The sequence below is a fragment of the Rhinoraja longicauda genome, chromosome 34 (genome assembly GCF_053455715.1).
Source record: "Rhinoraja longicauda isolate Sanriku21f chromosome 34, sRhiLon1.1, whole genome shotgun sequence".
NCBI lineage: Eukaryota > Metazoa > Chordata > Chondrichthyes > Rajiformes > Arhynchobatidae > Rhinoraja > Rhinoraja longicauda.
In genome coordinates, this window is record NC_135986.1 from 20,358,704 (window position 1) to 20,381,722 (window position 23,019).

General features: G+C 47.6%; 1 protein-coding gene across 1 annotated transcript; it reads right to left on the reverse strand.

Moving 5' to 3' along the window:
* Window positions 1–176: 176 nt before the first annotated feature.
* On the reverse strand, window positions 177–21,825 carry LOC144609347 (histone H3.3A). Its single transcript, XM_078427778.1, has 4 exons — window positions 21,731–21,825; window positions 6,814–6,970; window positions 4,092–4,245; window positions 177–3,226 (listed from the first exon to the last, which is right to left on the reverse strand). The coding sequence occupies exons 2-4, from the start codon at window positions 6,939–6,941 to the stop codon at window positions 3,098–3,100; spliced, it is 411 nt and encodes a 136-aa protein (XP_078283904.1). The 5' UTR covers window positions 6,942–6,970; window positions 21,731–21,825; the 3' UTR covers window positions 177–3,097.
* Between the last annotated feature and the right edge of the window lie 1,194 nt (window positions 21,826–23,019).

Below are 23,019 nucleotides of genomic sequence, written 5' to 3' on the forward strand. Positions count from 1 at the left end.
CTCTAAATCTAAAAAAAATCAGACAGGTCCTGATCTAGTTTAATAGCAGGAACAGGTCAAGTTTTCATGGGTAGGGAGAGGGAACGACAAGCTAGAGCAGTGGTTGCAATCTCAACGTCGAAGAGCTTAGGGAAAGACGCTTGAACGGGTGAAAAATAACAAACCACAACTCAGCCTTCAGATTTCACGCTTTTAATAGTAATGTGTACAAGATAGTCAGAGAAAGAGAAGACAGCAGTCACAGAAGAGAGAGCAGACAGGTCATGAATACGGTTGAAGAAATCTCTTCAGAAAGACAAATACAAACAGGTTTAGATTTATTTTTCTTTTTAAAACACAAATAAAACCCTTTCTACAAACATTTTCTTTTTCTAGTGTAGTTGATATGAAAGATTTAAAGACTGGATTATAAAATACCCTGGACTGTGCTGTGAACTAGAGAAACTCGTGCTGCAAGTGTGGGAGGCGTTTTAATCATTTTCCTTTCAGAGTAGAGGGAAGGGAGCGCGGGCGGGAGGGGAGCAGCCTAGAGGCTAGATGGCAGACAGTATTTTTTAAAACAATGGTTATGCTCAGTGATCTTGATGGGGGGGGGGGGATTTGCAAAGCAGAGACAAGACTACACCCCTCTCTCTCTCTCTCTCTCTCTCTCTCTCTCTCTCTACCCAGTCCCTTAACACATTCTCAAGGCAGAGATAACACAGGTTAGATAGAGTAATGGTACTTGTACACCATTTTAGGGCAGAGATAGACTAAATATTATCCCCGCACCATGATTCAGCCCTAATCTCTTGTTCCCACACTGCCCAACACCATCGCTAATAAACACCGGGTTTGTGCTGATAAGCCCATGCCCATCTTGAACCATGATCACAGTTCCCTCGTCAGTGCAGCCTGAACAGTCAGCGGACCATGGAGACCTCCATTTTATGTGCAAGGGGCTCACCTCCATTCAGGGCCCTAAATGGTGAGATTATGGCTGATCTTGCCCAACCAGCCTTTGCAAGGCTGATGCAAACCTCCCCTCCCCCCCCCCCCCCCAGAGAGACACTCACACCGTGCATCTGGTGGGCGAGAGATTTTCTTTTAAAGCCAACCGGCCACACAGACAAAAGTTTACAGACAAGCTTGGATAATCCAGATTCTGAAATAATCTCATTCAACAATGAAGAACCAGGTTCTTTGCTCCCCAGCCACCACAGAATTCAGACACTGGTTTCACATAGGAAACGGTAATTTTGAATGAATTGCTTTCCCCCCCCCCTAGGGATTTAGTTTACAGAGAGAAAGGGGGGGGGGGGGGTTAAAAATATATCGGGGCGAGCCCCCCCATCAAAAATAACTCTTCCCAACAAAAACAGGAGAGAGAGAGAGAGAGAGAGGCCGAAATGTTAAAAAAAAACTCCAAACAACAGGTTTCATTAAAAAACATAAACACCAAGAATAGAAACAACTCAAATATTATCCCAATCCACCAGCCCTATCATGGCCGCGGAAAGAGCAGGTAGCCATGAGATGCAGTAAAAAAAAAAAAAACAGCTTTGTCATCCCATGGCTTGGAGGTAAAAGGTAAGCACCATTTGTCATTGCTTTTTTTTTGTCCTTTTAAATTACCGCAGTTAATGTCAGCAATGGAAAAATATTTTTTTGCTTTGCAGTAGTATAAAATTTATTATAAAACTCAAGGTGGCCATTGGTACTTTGGGCCCACTTCACCAAGGCAAGAGAGTGACGCATCTGGGCAATATAATTTGGTGCTGGGAGTGGGGGAAGAGTTTCTAATTCTTGGGGTGTTGAGGGGAGTGAGGAAGGGAAAATGTAAGGATAGACTTTGTGACATCTACTTTCCCTCCCCCCTACCGTCCCACTAAGGTATGATTGAATGCAATGTGCAGCTCTGGGGGGGGGGGGGAAGGAGAGATGGGTAGAAAGGAAACGCAGATGCTGGTTTACAACAGAGACCCAAAATGCCGGAGTAACTCAGTGGGACAGGCAGCATCTCTGAAGAAGGTGGAATGGGTGACGTTTCGAGTCTGAAGTAAGGTCTTGACCCAAAACGTCACCCATTCCTACTCTCCAGAGATGCTGCCTGTCCCCCCCGGTGAGTTACTCCAGCATTGTGTGTCTATGTCTGGGGAGGAATGGCATGAGATAGATATTCAATGCCCCAGCTCAGAGATGACCCTCCAATGCACAGGGTATGGGGGGGGGATTGGCCTCCTGCAGTGCTGACCCCGGCCAGCAGATGTCCACAGCGAGCAATCACACACAAAGCCCCGCCGCCGCGCCCTCACATGGCGGGGCCGGGTTACTGCGCCCTCGGGTCACGTGGGGCGCCGCTCGTCCCGGTCCGTCCCTCCCCTCAAATCACTCGCCCGCCGCCGCCATTGCTGAGCCTTTCCTCCGACTCACCCGCCCAGCGAAAGAGCGACATGGGGCAGGCCTACCCCATTCCACCACCGCAACACCACCTACTTCCTCCGACTTAGCTATCCCGGGGAGGAGGTTCCCAACGACAGGGGCGCTTCGTCTTCTCCTCCACCTCCTCTTCGGATGGGGGGAGAACCTAAGATGGCGGCCGGAGCCGGCGCACGCCCGGGGAGTTTGGCAGTTGGTGGCGGCGGGAAAGGGACGCGTCGGCGCAGGGCAAGAGCCGGGGAGAGCAGGGCGCATGCGCGGCCGGTAAGACAGAGCCGGGGCGCACGCGCAGAAGGCGGGGGTCGGGAAGCCGGACGCATGCGCAGAAGGCGGGCGGCCGGCAAAAGTGGCGGGAACTGGGGGCGCGCAGGCGCAGTGGATGCGGCCCAGCACGACGACCCCCCTCACACTTGGGCCGAAGCACCGAGCCCTAATTCACCAGCGTGGACAGAGACAAAGAGAGAGAGAGAGAGAGAGAGAGAGAGAGAAAATAAAAGTCATACAATTCTGCCCCAAACCCGCAACCCCCCCTCCCTCCCCCCCCAAGGAAGGAGTTAGAACAGCGACAGTTTCCTCGGAGAGAAAAAAAAATTCTAGAACAGTCGACATAACTACTGGACGAGGGCAGAGGAGGGAAGGCCACCCCGACCTCCTCCCTCCTTCCCTCCCTGGAGCCGCCTCAGGCCCGCTCGCCGCGTATGCGACGCGCCAGCTGGATGTCCTTGGGCATGATGGTGACTCGCTTGGCGTGGATGGCGCACAGGTTGGTGTCCTCAAAGAGGCCGACAAGGTAGGCCTCGCTCGCCTCCTGCAATTTGGGGGGGGGGGGGGGGAAGAGAGAATAAAAACATGCCATGAATCAAACTCAAAACATAAACATCACAGTGTGTTCTCCGGCGCCGTATAGCAGCAGCTCTACCGGCTGCACCGCCAGTGTCCTCCGACACACTAGGGACATGTTTTTAGTTCACAGCGGCCAATTAACCTGCAGCCCTAAAAGGGCACAAACCGCTGGAGTAACTCAGCAGGTTAGGCAGCATCTCTGGAGAACCTGGGGACGTTTCTGGTCGAGGCAGGGTTGCCAACTGTCCCGTATTAGCCGGGACATCCCGTATTTTGGGTTAAATTGGTTTGTCCCACACGAGACCACCCTTGTCCGTATTCGCCCCGCGGGCCGCTGTGGACCACGACAGTGTAGGCTAACGGAGTGTGTTTGCCTAACGGAGGTTGCGTAACAACCCGCCTCCCGGCCCAGGCGGACGCCATAGATGGAGCGGGACCTGGGCGCGGGGCGGCGACGTCACCTTGTACCGTATTTGGGAGCGAGATAGTTGGCAACCCCAGGCCGAGACCATACTTCAGACTGACAACAACACTCCTTGTTTCTACAATCTACAAACCTGCATGTCTTTTGTATGTGCCCATCCTCACCATCCCAGTAGTCATTAGAGAACCTGGAGCACTCTGAGGAGCTGGGGAAATTAGCAAACTCCCCAGACAGCAACCGAGGTCAGAATCCAATGCGGTTCTCTGGTGCTCAGCTCTACCGGCTGCACCACTCCGCCTCCCTCCATGACCACCTCTCAACTGACAGTGGGAGGAGCGTACAGCCCCACCCAGGAATGGGTCAGTCAGTCCGTTCCCCACCCCTACCCCAGGACTTAGCAATGTACCTGGAGGGCACCGATCGCTGCACTCTGGAAGCGCAGGTCCGTCTTGAAGTCCTGGGCGATTTCACGCACCAGGCGCTGGAAGGGCAGCTTACGGATCAGCAGCTCCGTCGATTTCTGGTAACGGCGGATCTCGCGCAAGGCCACAGTCCCTGGCCTGGGAAAGACGAAAGGAACGGTAGACAAGAACACTAAAAGCAACAGGCCACCAGAGGTCCACCACGTCACCTGTGGGATAGCCCATCCTCACCATCCCAGTAGTCATTAGATTCCATCAGCCGCTTGGCTGAAGCATGGCGGGCAACAGTAAATCATCAAAACCTTAGGATGCTGGTACAAATCAAAGGTATCACAAAATGCTGGAGTAACTCAGCAGGTCAGGCAGCATCTAGGAGAGAGGGAATGGGTGACGTTTCGGGACGAGACCCTTCCTCAGTCTGAGGAAGGGTCTCGACCCAAAACGTCACCCATTCCCTCTCTCCTAGATGCTGCCTGACCTGCTGAGTTACTCCAGCATTTTGTAAAACCTTTAGTAATTGTGCAGGCCAAAAATGTTTGGTCTAATCCTTCATCCTAATTCAGTCTGTAGCCCTGCTGGTCTCAACTTTTAGACAATAGGTGCAGGAGGCCATTCGGCCCTTCGAACCAGCACCGCCATCCAATGTGATCATGGCTGATCATTCTCAATCAGTAACCCGTTCCTGCCTTCTCCTCATACCCCCTGACTCCACTATAAGAGCTCTATCTAGCCCTCTCTTGAATGCATTCAGAGAACTGCCTTCTGAGGCAGTTTTAAGCAGTGAATTCCAAATTCCCGTTTGTCTCTGGATTAAATTTATTTTCTTGTCTTCCCCTCTAATCCGTCCACCTATTGACTTCAAATGCAAAGTCCCCTAGTTAAAAGACTGATGAAGGACACAACCCTCTTCACCTCATGTAGCCCTTTCAATCTTATATGACTCAATCAAATGACCTCTCAGTCTCCTGTGTCTTCCTTCCCCTCTTAAAATAAGGAAGCCGAGTTAATCTTCATTCTTGACTGCAGTTCTCCAACCAGCAGCACACAAATCTACTCTGTAGTGCTAACACACCCTTCCTGTGGCCAGACCAGTACACAGTGCTACAATCGTAACTACTGTTATTTTATACCGGTCCTTCATGACCTCCTTGCATTCTGTGCCTCAACCATTAAAGACCTTCCAACCAGTCCTTCCAACCACCTTGCCTACCAAACCCATTACATTGTGATCTCTCCGCAATTATTCCAAGATTCAACTATCCTTGCGCAAGTCTTGCAAAGACGGACCACATGCGCTCCTCATTTGTCATGAGAAAACATGAAACACAAATGTTATCCTGCATTCTTGAAATATTACCCTCCTTGAGGTAAATTCCGTTAATCATTTTTGCAACAAAAATAGATTCCTGTTGCTCCGACCATCTTAATAGAAAATAGGTGCAGGAGTAGGCCATTCGAGCCTTCGAGCTAATCAAGCCATGGGCCCTCTAGATTGGTCATCCGAGTGATCAAGAGTTGGAAAGTGTTTGCTAAGAGGTCACTTGAACAACAAAAAGGATCGCTCAGTAGCTCAGTAATTCCAAGGAGGAGCTATCCGCTTTCTATTGCCCAGCGATGAGGGCAATGGAGGGGAATAAATAGGGAGAATTTACAGATTCATTTGCCCGGGTAGGGAAATCAAGAAACAGTTTACGAGGGAAAGATTTAATAGGAACCCGAGGGGCAACATTTCCAGAGGGTGGTGGGTAAGTGCAGCAAGCTGAAAGAGGCAGTTGGGGCAGATGTAGAACAGCATTTAAAATACATTTAGAAACATAGAAAATAGGTGCAGGAGTAGGCCATTCGGCCCTTCGAGCCTGTACCGCCATTCAATATGATCATGGCTGATCATCCAACTCAGTATCCCGTAACTGCCTTCTCTCCATACCCCCGATCCCTTTAGCCACAAGGGCCACATCTAACTCCCTCTTAAATATAGCCAATGAACTGGCCTCAACTACCTTCTGTGGCAGAGAATTCCAGATTCACCACTCTGTGTGAAAAAAAACTTTCTCATCTCGGTCCTAAAAGACTTCCCCCTTATCCTTAAACTGTGACCCCTTGTTCTGGACTTCCCCAACATTGGGAACAATCTTCCTGCATCTAGCCTGTCACTCTCCATCCTAATGAAGAACTCAACCATATTATGGTCACTCTTGCCCAAGGGGCCACGCACATCAAGACTGCTAACTAACCCTTCCTCATTACTCAATACCCAGTCTAGAATAGCCTGCTCTCTCGTTGGTTCCTCTACATGTTGGCTTAGAAAACTATCCCGTATACATTCCAAGAAATCCTCTTCCTCAGCACCTCTGCCAATTTGATTCACCCAATCTATATGTAGATTGAAGTCACCCATTATAACTGTTTTACCTTTGTTGCACGCATTTCTAATTTCCTGTTTGATGCCATCCCCAACTCTACTACTACTGTTAGGTGGCCTGTACACCTTGGACAGGTACATGGATAGGAAAGGTTTTCAGGGATGTGGGCTAAAAGCAGGCAGCTGGGACTAGCATAGATGGGGGCATCTTGGTCGACATAGGCCCGTTACCTGTGCTGCATGACTCTATGATCGTGCAAAGTGGGGTTGATGTTTTTTTTGCCCTTGTAACTAATCGCTGTCCAGCTTCCTAGCCCCACAAATCAAGCCAGCACGCGTCTTACCTGTAACGATGGGGCTTCTTGACACCCCCAGTTGACGGCGCACTTTTGCGCGCTGCTTTGGTGGCCAGCTGCTTGCGAGGGGCCTTGCCACCGGTAGATTTACGAGCTGTCTGCTTGGTACGTGCCATGTTCCACCTTCAGTATACCACACACCTTCCTACGTAAGCACAAGGAGAGGGAATTAAAGAAACAAAAGCATCACAAGGCGCCCCCTCCCCCTCATCCAAGCGCCGATCCAAAAATCAGCAAACAGCACCATGTCAGGGGAAAACAAAATCATGGATTTGTGCTCCTTCCAAAAATAGTTACGCTGAATTGATACAAATGCATTAATTTGCACACATTGGTATTTCAAGTCATTTGATGTCTAAACGGGTATTAGATTTCAGAGTTTTTTTTTGTTGTAAATTCATTCACATGATGTTGATGTCACTAGTCAAACCGACATTTATTGTTCATCATTATTTGCCCTTGAACTCGGTGGCAAGGAGCCAACCAGGTTACAGTGGGTCTGTATTCACCTTAAGAGTGGCTAGAAAAAGCCATCTGGCGCACGGTCCTTTAAAGATGGAAATCTTTAAAGGACCGTGCGCCAGATGGCTTTTTCCACAACGTGCAGGTTTCATCGTTACGGTCACCAAAATACTGTAGAGAATCTTACAGTGCGGAAACAGGCCCTTCGGCCCAACTTGCCCACACTGGACAACATTGTCCCATCCTCACTCGCCCTACCTACCTGTGTTTGGCCCATATCCCTCCAAACCTGTCAATAGACAATAGGTGCAGGAGTAGGCCATTCGGCCCTTCGAGCCAGCACCGCCATTCAATGTGATCATGGCTGATCATTCTCAATCAGTACCCCGTTCCTGCTTTCTCCCCATACCCCCTGACTCCGCTATCCTTAAGAGCTCTATCAAGCTCTCTCTTGAATGTATTCAGAGAATTGGCCTCCACTGCCCTCTGAGGCAGATAATTCCACAGATTCACAATTCTGACTAAAAAAGTTTTTCCTCATCTCTGTTCTAAATGGCCTACCCCTTATTCTTAAACTGTGGCCCCTGGTTCTGGACTCCCCCAACATTGGGAACATGTCTCCTGCCTCTAACGTGTCCAACCCCTTAATAATCTTATACGTTCCGATAAGATCCCCTCTCATCCTTTTAAATCCTCCAAAGACGTACAGGTATGTAGGTTAATTGGCTGGGTAAAATGTAAAAATTGTCCCTAGTGGGTATAGGATAGTGTTAATGTACGGGGATCGCTAGGCGGCACGGACTTGGTGGGCCGAAAAGGCCTGTTTCCGGCTGTATATATATGATATGATATGATATAAATTCCAATGTATACAATTTGTCCTATCTATGCACCCGTTAAAATGTTACTTAAAAGTTGCAAAAGTACCTGCCTCAACCCCCTCCTCTGACAGTTCGTTCCTTAAGTTTGTTCCTTACACCTACCACCCTTTGCATGAAAAAGTTACCCCTCGGATTCTTAATAAATCTCCCCCCCCCCCTTTAAATCTACTTCTCGATTTCCCCACTCTGGGCAAGAGACTCTAGGCGTCTACCCAATCTATTCTTCTCATGATTCTAACTAGTTAATTAGCTGATCAAGCTGGGCTGAATGGAAATGCCTCAACAGATTGAGAGCTGGTACTGGTCGTTGTAAAGCGACTCTCAAGAAGCGGGGTTAAAGAGACACTGAAGACGTCATCTGCATATGTGGCACTGAACCACAAACTATGGAGCGCCTATTGAGATGTCCTCTATTGGAGCACGAATGCAAAGCTGAGGAGCTCGCAGAGAACAATGATATTGCTAAGAGTTGTGTTCAGTTTTGGCTGTGGACACGATAAGAAGAATAAGAAGAATAAGCTGAATTTAAATTCCCCGAGTGCCCGAGTGCTGAAGTTGTTGCTGCTGCATAAACATTGTGGTAAACTGACAAAAATGCGAGATAACCCACGGTTTTACACGGTACCAACTTTGATCCTGGAGTAGGACATTCTTCTCCGAGATATTTAGTTTAGAGATATAGTGTGGAAACAGACCCTCGGCCCACCGAGGCCGCATCGACCAACAATCGCCCCGAACGCCAGTTCTATGCTGGACACTGGGGACAGTTTGCAGAAGCCAATTCACCTACAAACCTGGTAAGACACAAAATGCTGGAGCAACTCAGCGAGACAGGCAGCATCTCTGGAGAGAAGGAATGGGTGACATTTCAGGTTGAGACCCTTCTTCAGACTTGAGTCGGGAGAGGGAAACTAGAGAAATGGGCGGGTAAGGTGTGAAAAGGACAGATCAAAGAAGACGATGCTCAAGTAAAAGTAGAATGGTCCGTTGTTGCCCGAGGGGAAGGACAGTGAAACTAGTCAGAGAACTAGGGTGGGGGAGGGAAAGCAGGGTTACTTGGAGAGAAATCCATATTCATACCGCTGGGTTGTAAGCTACCCCATGAGGCGCTGTTCCCCCAATTTACTTTGGGCCTCAATCTGACAGCGGAGGAGCGCCGGAACAGAAAGGTCAGCGTGGGAATGGGAGGAGGAGTTAAAATGTTTAGCAACCTGGTGAGATCGCGTAGGACTAGGCGGACTGTTCAGCATAACGATTGTCAAGCCTGCGTTTAGTCTCGCTGATATGCAGGAGCCCACACCTGGAACAGTAGAAGAGGTTGGAGGAGGTGCAAGTGAACCTCTGCCTCACCTGAAAGGACTGTCAGGGCCATTGACGGAGTCGGGGGGGGGGAGGAGGTATCTTCCTCCAGCGGTTGCAGGGGAATGTTTTGTGTGGGAAGGGACAAGTTAACCAGGGAGTTGCAGAAGGAACGGTCTCTGCAGCAATGGGAAGATGTGGCTAGTGGTGGGATCCCGTTGGTGGAAATGCAACGGATTGATTTTGTTTTCAAATTTTAAAAAAAGGCAAGCATTGGAGGTTGTGCCTCACCCTAGCCCTAACCCAACATCCAACTGCAGTTTAGTTTTAGTTTAAAGATACAGTGAGGAAACAGGCCCATCGAGTCCACGCCGACCAGCAATCCCTGCACACCAACACGATCGTACACACACCAGGGACAATTTACAATTATACCAAGCCAATTAGTCTACAAACCTGTACATCTTCGGAGTGTGGGAGGGAACCAGAGCCACACAGGTCACTGAGAGAATGTACAAACTCCGTGCAGACAGCACCCAGAGTCGGGATTGAACCCAGGTCTCTGGTGGTGCAAGGCACCAATTCTACCCGGTGCACCACTTTGCCACCCATTGACTGAAAACAGGATACACAAAATGGTGCAGTAACTCAGCGACACAGGCAGCATCTCTGGAGAGAAGGAAATGGGTGACGTTTTGGGTCAAGACCCTTCTTCAGACTGAAAACAGAGGACAGCCCTGGCGCTGAATTACTTCAACAGCTGCAGATGGCACCATTTGGACTTCACAAGACTGCGACAAGAGATCCAGGATAATCGCAGAGCAACACAAGTCAGTGACAGGCACCATCAACATCTGGCAGGCTTAAACTGACATTGATAACAGTTTAACTCCCCCCGTCAGCTTTAGTCAGCCAAGATCGGCACCGGTCACAACACAGAAAACTACAAGCCATGCAGTTGGTTTCAGTTCCACCGTCGTGCACAGGGGTGGACCCCCTGCTGTTAGATAAAGAGGGCGTTTCTAGAATGTTCTATTAAAATGTCACCAGTAGTGCAAAAAAGATTGAGGAAGCAAGGCACTGTCGATGCAGTGCAGTGGTGAGGAACCAACTGTGGACGAGGGCAGGAGATAATAGACAATAGACAATAGACAATAGGTGCAGGAGTAGGCCATTCAGCCCTTCGAGCCAGCACCGCCATTCAATGCGATCATGGCTGATCACTCTCAATCAGTACCCCGTTCCTGCCTTCTCCCCATACCCCCTCACTCCGCTATCCTTAAGAGCTCTATCCAGCTCTCTCTTGAAAGCATCCAACGAACTGGCCTCCACTGCCTTCTGAGGCAGAGAATTCCACACCTTCACCACCCTCTGACTGAAAAAGTTCTTCCTCATCTCCGTTCTAAATGGCCTACCCCTTATTCTCAAACTGTGGCCCCTTGTTCTGGACTCCCCCAACATTGGGAACATGTTATCTGCCTCTAATGTGTCCAATCCCCTAATTATCTTATATGTTTCAATAAGATCCCCCCTCATCCTTCTAAATTCCAGTGTATACAAGCCCAAGAATATCCTTCCTCAAATTTGGAGACCAAAACTGCACACAGTACTCCAGGTGCGGTCTCACCAGGGCCCGGTACAACTGTAGAAGGACCTCTTTGCTCCTATACTCAACTCCTCTTGTTACGAAGGCCAACATTCCATTGGCTTTCTTCACTGCCTGCTGTACCTGCATGCTTCCTTTCATTGACTGATGCACTAGGACACCCAGATCTCGTTGAACTCCCCCTCCTCCTAACTTGACACCATTCAGATAATAATCTGCCTTTCTATTCTTACTTCCAAAGTGAATAACCTCACACTTATCTACATTAAACTGCATCTGCCATGTATCCGCCCACTCACACAACCTGTCCAAGTCACCCTGCAGCCTTATTGCATCTTCCTCACAATTCACACTACCCCCCAACTTGGTATCATCTGCAAATTTGCTAATGGTACTTTTAATCCCTTCGTCTAAGTCATTAATGTATATCGTAAATAGCTGGGGTCCCAGCACCGAACCTTGCGGTACCCCACTGGTCACTGCCTGCCATTCTGAAAGGGACCCATTTATCCCCACTCTTTGCTTTCTGTCTGTCAACCAATTTTCTATCCATGTCAGTACCCTACCCCCAATACCATGTGCCCTAATTTTGCCCACTAATCTCCTATGTGGGACCTTGTCGAAGGCTTTCTGAAAGTCGAGGTACACCACATCCACTGACTCTCCCTTGTCAATTTTCCTAGTTACATCCTCAAAAAATTCCAGTAGATTTGTCAAGCATGATTTCCCCTTCGTAAATCCATGCTGACTCGGAATGATCCCGTTACTGCTATCCAAATGCTCAGCAATTTCGTCTTTTATAATTGACTCCAGCATCTTCCCCACCACTGATGTCAGACTAACTGGTCTATAATTACCCGTTTTCTCTCTCCCTCCTTTCTTAAAAAGTGGGATAACATTTGCTATCCTCCAATCCACAGGAACTGATCCTGAATCTATAGAACATTGAAAAATGATCTCCAATGCTTCCACTATTTCTAGAGCCACCTCCTTAAGTACTCTGGGATGCAGACCATCAGGCCCTGGGGATTTATCAGCCTTCAGTCCCATCAGTCTACCCAAAACCATTTCCTGCCTAATGTGGATTTCCTTCAGTTCCTCCATCACCCTAGGTTCTCCGGCCCCTAGAACATTTGGGAGATTGTGTGTATCTTCCTCAGTGAAGACAGATCCAAAGTAACGGTTTAACTCGTCTGCCATTTCTTTGTTCCCCATAATAAATTCCCCTGCTTCTGTCTTCAAGGGACCCACATTTGCCTTGACTATTTTTTTCCTCTTCACGTACCTGATGGGGGACAATCAACAGTGCAATGCCCAGGATACTCCAAAGGCCCCAGCTACCCTGGGCTAGTCCCAGCTACCCTGGGCTAGGCCCCAGCTACCCTGGGTTAGGCCCCAGCTACCCTGGGTTAGGCCCCACAGCACCTTCCTGAACCGCGTTTAACACACCAGCAAATTGCAGTAATCAGGCTGCCTTGCAAAAGCAGTCCCACAGGCCCCACCCAGCCTGCGGCTGAACCTTCTGCGTAGACACCAAGGAGACTTGTGCAATTGAGACAACTGACAGCAAACATCTCCCTCAACACCAAGAGGCAGCCCGACTTAATGACAGGAGAAACTGCATTGCCCAGCTCCACCCTTGTGTCGGATATTCAACCCAATCACACTCACACCTGCCAGTTTATTCTTTACTCGTGGTCCCAGGCAAAAAGGCTACATCTTAGTTTAGTTTATTGTCATGTGTACCGAGGTACAGTGAAAATCATGCTAACCAATTAACCAGGACCCAAGGCACTCCCAGATGTTGGTTTACAAAAGGAGTGCTGGGTGGCAAGGTGGCACAGCGGTAGAGACCCAGGTTCGATCCTGACTACCGGTGCTGTCTGTACGGAGTTTGAACATTCTCCCCGTGACCTATGTGGGTTTTCTCCGGGTGCTCCGGTTTTCTCCGGGTGCTCCTGCCGCCCTCCACATTCTGCAGCTTTTCCTCCCGTTATTTCCATCACCTTCAATGATATTCCACCAGCAGACAAGTTTCCGCTGCCCTTTCAGTCCCAAAGGGACCATCACCTCGGTAACTCTCCGATATACACTTCCACATCCACCCATTGCTGCCTTCAAAGGCAGTGTCTGTCCCAGGCCACAGCAGGAGATGCAACACCTGCCTTGTTATCTCTAAAAAAATCTAAAATCTTGCAGCATCCAGCGAACCAAACAACCCTTTTGAGTGAAGCAATAATTCAATTCCACCAATAATTTCATGGGCTGGTGGGCTCTCCTGCACCTTGGAGAAACCAACGACCGAGGTCATCACGTTTCCAAGTGTCTGTCACTTCACATCTCCGTCCTATTCCTAAGGTGAATCTTCTTTGGCCACCTGCACTGCCCCTCTTGAAGCCTAATGCAAGCTTGAGGAACACCACATCATTCTCCATCTGGGCACACTAGAATCCCGAGGTTAGACACAAAATGTTGGAGTAACTCAGAGGGTCAGGCAGCATCTCTGGAGAGAAGGTACGGGTGACATTTCGGGTCGAGACCCTTGTTACAGAAATCCGACACAAGGTAAATTCTCCCATACATTTTAAAATGGGTTTTCAAGAGAGTAATCGTAATAATATTTTGTGGTATTCGTTAATAACTGCAGACAGTGCTCTATTCCCTTTGTTCAATTATAGATAGTGTTAGGGTGAATGCTAGATGAAATGGAAGAATTACAGCAATTGGTACCTGTAGAAAATGGATATTTCCGACTTGAGAAATTGGCTTACAGACAGTGCTCATAGACGGAACCCTTAAGTAACCGGGGAACTGCGTGTATTGAATTCAAGTTGCAAATAATCAGGAGACAAAGTGCTGGAGAAACTCAGTGGGTCAGGCAGCATCTCTGGAGTAAACGGATAGGTGACGTTTCACAGAGTGCTGAAGTAACTCAGCGGGTCAGGCAGCGTCTCTGGAGAACACGGATAGGTGACGTTTCACAGAGTGCTGGAGAAACTCAGCGGGTCAGGCAGCTTCTCTGGAGAACATGGATAGGTGACGTTTCGGGACAGGACTGGTCCGGTTTCAATGCAACATTATTGCCTCTAACATTAATTCTGTTTTTTTCTCACTCCACCAACGCTACCTGATCCGAATATTTACTGCAAGTTATTTTATTTCATATTTTCTGCAACGGCTGTGTTCTGTCGAGTCGAATTGGGTTTATTGTCACAGGCACAAGTATGGTGAGGCACAGGTACAATATAAATCCTGTCTGCAGGAGTGTGACAGGCTCACAGACCTTGCACAACACACAACACAAATAACACCAAAATTCTACAAGACATCAAAATAAAAGACTGTGCAAAAACCAAACATCAATAGAAAACACAATTCGCAAAGCAAGAACCATGCTCAAGTTCTTGAGCAGGATCATGCTTCTTGGTGAACATGGTGCATGCAGTGGTTGGTAGTGTCCTGTTGCTGAGCTACCATTAGGGTTGTGCTGGTCTGTTTAAGAACCTGTTGGTTGTAGGAAAATAGCTGTTCCTGAAACTGGTGGCATGGGACTGTTAGATTCCTGCCTGCCAGTAGCAGTGAGAAGAGGGCATGACCCGGGTGGTGGGGATCCTTGATGATAAACGGTTCCTTCTGAGGCAGCACCTCATGCAAATGCTTTTAATAGTAGAGTGGGGTGTCAGGGATGACTGGACCAAGTTCACCAATCTGCAGCATCTTGCACCCCTATGTATTGGAATTGCCATACCAGGCCATGATGCAACCAGTCACGATACTTTCTAAGAGTACATCTATAGAGGTTTGAGCACATCGTGTATCTGTACACTGTGAATGGCTCGATGTGTTGTCTTGCACTGTACCTCTGTACACATAACAATAAACTAAAAAAGGAACTGAGTAATCTATTTCCGTCATAGATCGTGGACAGGCCTTTCGGCCCAACTTGCCCACGCCGGCCAACATATCCCAGCGACACTAGTCACACCTGCCTGCGTTTGATCCATATCCCTGCAAACCTGTCCGATCCACGTACCTGTGTAACTGTTTCTTAAATGTTGGGATAGTCCCAGCCCCGTGTCAAATCTCTTTAAACTTCTAAGAAAGGAGAGGCAGTGTTGGGACTTCTTCCCGATTAACACATGTGCTAGGTCCAGGACAGATTACCCGAGATTTTTACATATGGAATTTAAGGTTACCAACTCCACCTCCAACGAAAACTAGCTCACAGTCACATTATGTTGTTGAAACCATAGTGCTGGATGGACAGGCAGCATCTTTGGTGGGAATGGACGGGTGACATTTCGGATTGGGGCCCTTCTTCAGTCCCGACACAAAACGCCACGCTGCCCATTCCTACCGCAGATGCTGCCTGACCCGCTGAGTTCCTCCCACACTATGTTTTGCTCAAGATTCCAACATCTGCATCCTCTTGTATCTCCACTGAAATCTGCTGAGAATTGGGTCCGATCCTGACTACGGGTACTGTTTGTACGGAGTTTTGTATGTTCTACCCATGACTGTTCCCCCCGATGCTTTTCCCGGACGTTTTACAAATAAAACATTGTATACATGGAATTTAGAAGTATGAGAGGGGATCTTATCGAAATATATAAGATTATTAAGGGGTTGGACACGTTAGAAGCAGGAAACATGTTTCCAATGTTGGGGGAGTCCAGAACCAGGGGCCACAGTTTAAAAATAAGAGGTAGGCCATTTAGAACGAAGATGAGGAAAAACAATTTCAGTCAGAGTTGTGAATATATGGAATTCTCTGCCTCAGAAGGCAGTGGAGGCCAATTCTCTGAATGCATTCAAGAGAGAGCTAGATAGAGCTCTTAAGGATAGCGGAGTCAGGGGGTATGGGGAGAAGGCAGGAACGGGGTACTGATTGAGAATGATCAGCCATGATCACATTGAGTGGCGGTGCTGGCTCGAAGGGCCGAATGGCCTACTCCTGCACCTATTGTGTAGTGTCTATTGCTCCGGTTTCCTCCCGCACTCTAAAGACATACAAGTTTGTAGGTTAATTGGCTTTGGTAAAGATTGTAAATTGTCCCTAGCGTGTAGGATAGTGTTAGAGTAAGGGTGATGGCTGGTTGGCGTGGAATTAGTGTTTCGGCGCTGTGCCTCTAAACGAAGCTAAATTTATCAAGTGTCGGAAAGAACTGCAGATGCTAGTTTAAATCGAAGGTAGACACAACTTGCTGGAGTAATTCAGCGGGATGCTGCCTGTCCCGCTGAGTTATTCCAGCATTTTGTGTCTTTCTTAAATTGATCACGTGCTCTCCTCAGTTCTGAACCAAAATACATTGTTGGGGCAGATGAAAGTTTTACAAAACATCTGGCCTTGGTGTGTGACAGGACAGTGCAGGGGGAATTATTCTTCAGTCGAGCTGTGTGGTCTATACCGGCCACGGGGTTGTGCAAGGGGGAAACATTGAAACCAATACAGATGCAGCAACAAATTAAACATTAAAGTACATTGGACCATTGCAAGCAGCTTCTGAGTAGGACCAAGGATGTCTTGCTACAGTTATGCGGAGCTTTCTTCAGATCATGCACAGCGCATTTTCAAAGAGTCATTCTGGTGAAGAGGCCCTTTGATCCACAGAGCCCACGCTGAAACATCAAGCACGTAGTTACACTGGTGCTAGTCTAATGCCATTTTATTCTCATCAACTCCTCCCAGTTTCTACTACTCGCCTACGTACCTGGGGCAAGCTCGACCAGGCAATTAATCAGCCACCCACCAGATGAAATCCTCTGGCTGCTAAGCTGGCAATTAACCCCTACGCTGCCTTCTCCGCGCATTTCTGATCCCCCAACATAGTAAAGATATACCAGGATGCAACGGGGGAGATACACCAGACCATTTGCCTCAATGAATGCGGCAGAAAATGGCGACCATTGCCCAGTCCATCACAGGTGTCAACCTCTCGGCCATCAAAGGGATCGACAGGAAACACTGCCTCAGGAAGGCAGCTAATCACAAAGCCCCACACAATCATAGAAACATAGAAAATAGGTGCAGGAGGAGGCCATTAGGCCCTTCGAGCCATTGTGATCATGGCTGATCATTCATAATCAGTAACCTGTGCCTGTCCCATATCCCTTGATTCCCTTAGCCCCTAGAGCTTTATCTAACTAAAACTCTTTAAAATTAATCCAGTGAATTGGCCTCCACTGCCTTCTGTGGCAGAGAATTCCACAAATTCACAACTCTCTGGGTGAAAAGGTTTCTTCTCACCTCAGTTTTAAATGGTCTCCCCTTTATTCTTAGACTGTGGCCCCTGGTTCTGGACTCGCCCTACATTGAGAATCGTCCAGGCCATGTTCTCATCTCGCTGCAACCATCACGAAGGGGTTCAGGGTCTGAGAACCATGACCTCCAGGTTCAAGAACAGCTTCTTCACATTAGTCGTCAGGCTCTTGAAGCATACTACATACCCCTAAATCAAAACCCTACCCTCAGCTCGGAACCATTATGGACTTTGTATAAAGGTTGTGCTATTATCATCTGATTCCCTGGTACAACTGAAAAAAAAGGAAGCGCTGGAGTGATTCACTGGGTCAGGCAGCATACCCAGTGAACACGAACAGGTGGCGTTTCAGGTGGGCACCCTTCTTCAGACAGAGTCCGTGGAAAGGCAAAAGTGGTGGAATAACTCAGTGGGTCAGGCAGCATCTCTGGAGGAAAAGGATGGGTGAAGTTTCAGGTCGGGACCCTTCTTCAGACCCGACTGGAAACATCACCCTTCCATTTTCTCCAAGTATGCAGTCTGGCCCACTAAGTTACTCCAGCACTTTGTGTCTATCTTCAGTATATAAGAGCACCTGCAGTTCCTTTCTACACATGCTGCCTAACCCGCTGAGTCACTCCAGGACATTGGTCTTTTTTTTTGTAAAAGAAAAAGCACCTGCGGTTCCTTGTTTCTACGCCCTAGTATAACTGGGACTGCACGTTTATAGCCCAACAGCGGTGGTTGGTGCAGTATCAACAAGACAAGACACTGATCATTGTGTATGTATTCAAGGTCTTGTTGTCTTAATGTGCTGTAAAGGTACAGCAAGTTTGAATTTCATTGTTCCCGTCTGACAATTAAACACTCTTGATTGGAGGACTTTAGTTATGTGGTGTGATGCGACCATCTATTTTCCCGTGAAGCAAAGGAGAGATGACCTGATAGACGTGTACAAGATGACTAGCCAGTCTAAATCTTTTTCTCCATGGTGGGGCTATCAAAAATAAAGGGGACTTAGTTTTAAGGGGGAAAAACCCCCTCAGAATTTTGAAAGGCAATCCAAGGTGCACGTTTTTTCTATTGTGGTTGATATCAGGAATGCATTGCCAGAAGTGATGATGGAATTAGATACACTCACCGCCATTAAGAGGTATTTAACCAGGCACTTAAAATGGCAGGGTACAGTTCTAATGCAGGCAAATAGGGTACAAGAAAATAACTGCAGGTGCTCGTACAAATCGAAGGTATTTATTCACAAAATGCTGGAGTAACTCAGCAGGTCAGGCAGCATCTCAGGAGAGAAGGAATGGGTGATGTTTCGGGTCGAGACCCTTCTTCAGACTGATGTCAGGGGGGCGGGACAAAGGAAGGATATAGGTGGAGACAGGAAGATAGAGGGAGATCTGGGAAGGAGGAGGGGAAGAGAGGGACAGAGGAACTATCTAAAGTTGGAGAAGTCGATGTTCATACCATTGGGCTGCAAGCTGCCCAGGCGAAATATGAGGTGCTGTTCCTCCAATTTCCAGTGGGCTTCACTATGGCACTGGAGGAGGCCCATGACAGAAAGATCAGACTGGGAATGGGAGGGGGAGTTGAAATGCTCGGCCACCGGGAGATCAGGTTGGTCAATGCGGACCGAGCGCAGGTGTTGAACGAAGCGATCGCCGAGGCAAATAGGGTATGGTCAACATGTTGATGATGGGCCCAAGGGCCCCTCCCTGTGCTGTACAACTCTGTGCAACAAAGGTTCACCAGAGATTCCTGGGGTGCTAGGCTAGATTAGGTTGACTGGGCCCGTATTCACTCGAGTCTAGAAGAACGAGTGGGATCCAAATTGAAATTGAGGGCAAAAGATTTAGGACTAAGATAGAGTCACACACGGAGCAGGGAAATAGGCCTTCAGCCCAACTTGCCCTTGCCAACCAAGATGCCCCATCTACACTCATCCTATCTGGCCACATTTGGCCTCGAGTCCTCGAAACCTTCCCCGAGACAAGGAGAAACGTCCTCTGAGAGTGGTGAGCAATTCACTATCTCAAAGCCATGGCGATCAAGACACCAACTGTAATTTAGGAGGAGGTAGTTACATTTCTACAAAAAGCCTTCAAGGGAGAGCAGAACTGGAGTATTGAGATAACCAACCAATCGTTTTAGTGAGTGGCAGAACAGGCTTGAAGGGCCAAATGGCCCTCTTCTGTACCTGTTTGACGGGACAGTTTGGAGGGAGCTCTACTCTACTCTGTATCTAACTTGTGCAGTCCCCGGGTTTGAATCTGGACAACCCAACTCTCCAATTTACAGACAGTGCACTCGGGGAACTTAACCGCCTCATACAAATCTCTACATCTGCCCTTGTTTGTGTGCCTTGCCGTTTCATCCGCCACGGAGGGGTTAATTCAAAAGCGGCGTTAGTTCTCACTTTACATTAGACCGGACCTAAAATTTAATCCGGCCAGACACTGTTCCCGCCCTCACGCAAGGAACCCGCAACATCGGTCCCAACAGACTCAACACAACAAAAACATCTATTTTAGGCAACAAGGCAGGCAGAAACAATTGCTTGAAGACAAATTTCCACCTCAGAAAATTTGTTCCCCGATGGAGATTCCTAAATATTGGCATTTATTCACAAAATGCTGGAGTAACTCAGCAGGTCAGGCAGCATCTCGGGAGAGAAGGAATGGGAGAGAAGGAATCCCATTCCTATCCTTCTCTCCCGAGATGCTGCCTGACCTGCTGAGTTACTCCAGCATTTTGTGAATAAATACATTCGATTTGTACCAGCATCTGCAGTTATTTTCTTGCACTACTTAAATATTGGCAAATGTCTGTCTCCCCTATAGAGAAGAATCACCCGAACTGGCCCAAATTCCTGAAAATCCCGTACAAAAATATCTGGAGCATTAAAAAAAAAAGAAGAAAATCACGAATAAACGACAAACGCGTAGAAAGAGGTATAAAAATATCAGTAGTAGTAAAAATCGATAATTGACTTTGTTGAGCGAAAGTTTATAGTATAAGAAAATAACTACAGATGCTGGTACAAATCGAAGGTATTTATTCACAAAATGCTGGAGTAACTCAGCAGGTCAGGCAGCATCTCAGGAGAGAAGGAATGGGTCGAGACCCTTCTTCAGTTTATAGTGGAACCGTGAATTGAAAACATCTGGATTTTTTTTTTGCTTCCAAAACGCATGCTCGGAAAACTCAGTCCTTGATTGCGATCGAATTAAACATTGCAGGCCTGAGTTATCCCAAAATGTTCCTATATGCCTTACCTCCTTGGTCTAATCCCGCCAACATAAAGTAAAAATCGACCCCCTTCCGTTCAATTGAAATTTACAAATCCCCGCCGTTTGTGCGCACCACGTGAGGAGGAAACGCGATCAACTATAACAACAAACACACACACACAGCAAGAACTACTACACAGCAATTTAAAAATACCCCCGATAAGAAAATACTCCCGATAGAAAATCCACTCTGGCATCAACATAGTTCAAGATGCAAACTTAAAGGCAAACCCGACTCGCATTATCGTGCCTTCAAGCACTCAAACTCAATAATTGTTAACATTTTTTTTTTAAATGCTCATAAACAAAATAAAATGTAGATTCAGCGGTAAAATTAATCCACCAAGAGTCGATATAAACAAGTATCCTCCCCCCTTTTTAAAAAAAAACAGAGCGAAAATAAGGAACACAAACATGGACACCCGACCTCTCCTCCAGAAGAAGTCGTTTGTTTTCTATTATTTTAAATCAGTTCTAAATTCTGCCGTTCAAACCGACAAGGACAGAGCGAGAGGGGGATAAAACTTATTTTTTTTTAAAAAGTGCAGAAGGCCAAATTGCGTGAAGCAAAAAAACATAAACACACGCACACCTCGTCTTGCAGGGCAAATCCTTCACTATTCTCTCACGTTTCATGGGTGATTGTGTGTGACAGAGACTCTCTCTCTCTTACACACACATACACACACAAAAGGACAAAATGGTGATCGGATCCAAACCCCCTCCAGAGCTCAAGGCACCAGAGCACCAGGATAGTAACACGGTTTAAACAACCCAGCCTGCCAGTCAGCACAGGAGGAGCCACGTTTAAATAAACAGGAAAGGACGAGGATAAAATGTATCACAGAGCGACCGGACACTAATTACACACAGCAAAATGTAACGATTTAAATTTGGATACAATTTGGCTACAATACACGCAGAAACAACAAGAGCGTTCAATGTTACAAGTCCGCCCACATACACGCAATAATACAACAAAAAACACACAAGGAGATAAAAGACACAGAGTTAAAGCTTAAGAAATAACCCCTCAAACATCAAAGGTGTGTGTGTGTGTGTAGGGGGGGAAGGGGGTTGTATAGATTTTGTTGGGGAGGGGAGAGTAAATAAGCTGCTCACCTCCCTCGCCGCTGGAGCTCCCTCGTCACTTTCCCCCTCACTTGCTGCAGACACAATGGCAACGCTCCGCCGTATCCTGGCGCCCCACTCGCTGCTCATTCGGCCCAATCAACTCCCCGCCACCCGGGAGAGGAGGGGAGGGAGGCTCGCCAGCCAATGTCGAGCGCCGCAAACTCGACTCCATTCATAAAGCTGGCGAGAAGGCGCGGGCAATTCAAATTCTCATCACTCAAAAAGAGGGTTTTTTTTTTGTTTTGTTTGTCGCCGTTGTCGCATGGTCCTGAGCGAAAGAGACGCTCTTCGGTCTGCCCACAAACATGTTGACCTCCCAGCAGAGCAGTCTGAAGAAGGGTCTCGACCCGAAACGTCACCCATTCCTTCTCTCCTGAGATGCTGCCTGACCTGCTGAGTTACTCCAGCATTTTGTGAATAAATACCTTCGATTTGTACCAGCATCTGCAGTTATTTTCTTATACTCCCAGCAGAGCGAGATGCCAAGAGTCAAGAGTGTTTTATTGTTATACGTCCCACATCCAGATTTGGTCTCCTAATCTGAGGAAAGACATTCTTGCCATAGAGGGAGTACAGAGAAGGTTCACCAGGTTGATTCCTGGGATGGCAGGACTTTCATATGAAGAAAGACTGGATAGACTCGGCTTGTACTCGCTGGAATTTAGAAGATTGAGGGGGGATCTTATAGAAACTTACAAAATTCTTAAGGGGTTGGACAGGCTGGATGCGGGAAGATTGTTCCCGATGTTGGGGAAGTCCAGAACAAGGGGTCACAGTTTAAGGATAAGGGGGAAGTCTTTTAGGACCAAGATGAGAAAGTTTTTTTCACACAGAGAGTGGTGAATCTGTGGAATTCTCTGCCACAGAAGGTAGTTGAGGCCAGAACATTGGCTATATTTAAGAGGGAGTTAGATGTGGCCCTTGTGGCTAAAGGGATCAGGGGGTATGGAGAGAAGGCAGGAACGGGATACTGAGTTGGATAATCAGCCATGATCATATTGAATGGTGGTGCAGGCTTGAAGGGCCGAATGGCCTACTCCTGCACCTATTTTCTATGTTTCTATCTAATATACTAAAACTCTCCGCTGCTCTAGATGTCAACTTATCTACATCGGCGAAACCAAGCGCAGGCTCGGCGATCGCTTCGCTGAACACCTGCGCTCGGTCCGCATTAACTTTTAAAAAAAAAATTTTTTTTTTTTTTTATCAAAAAATACTTTATTCAAGTTATAAATATCATTTACAAAACATCATTTTTAAACAAACCCATCCGACAT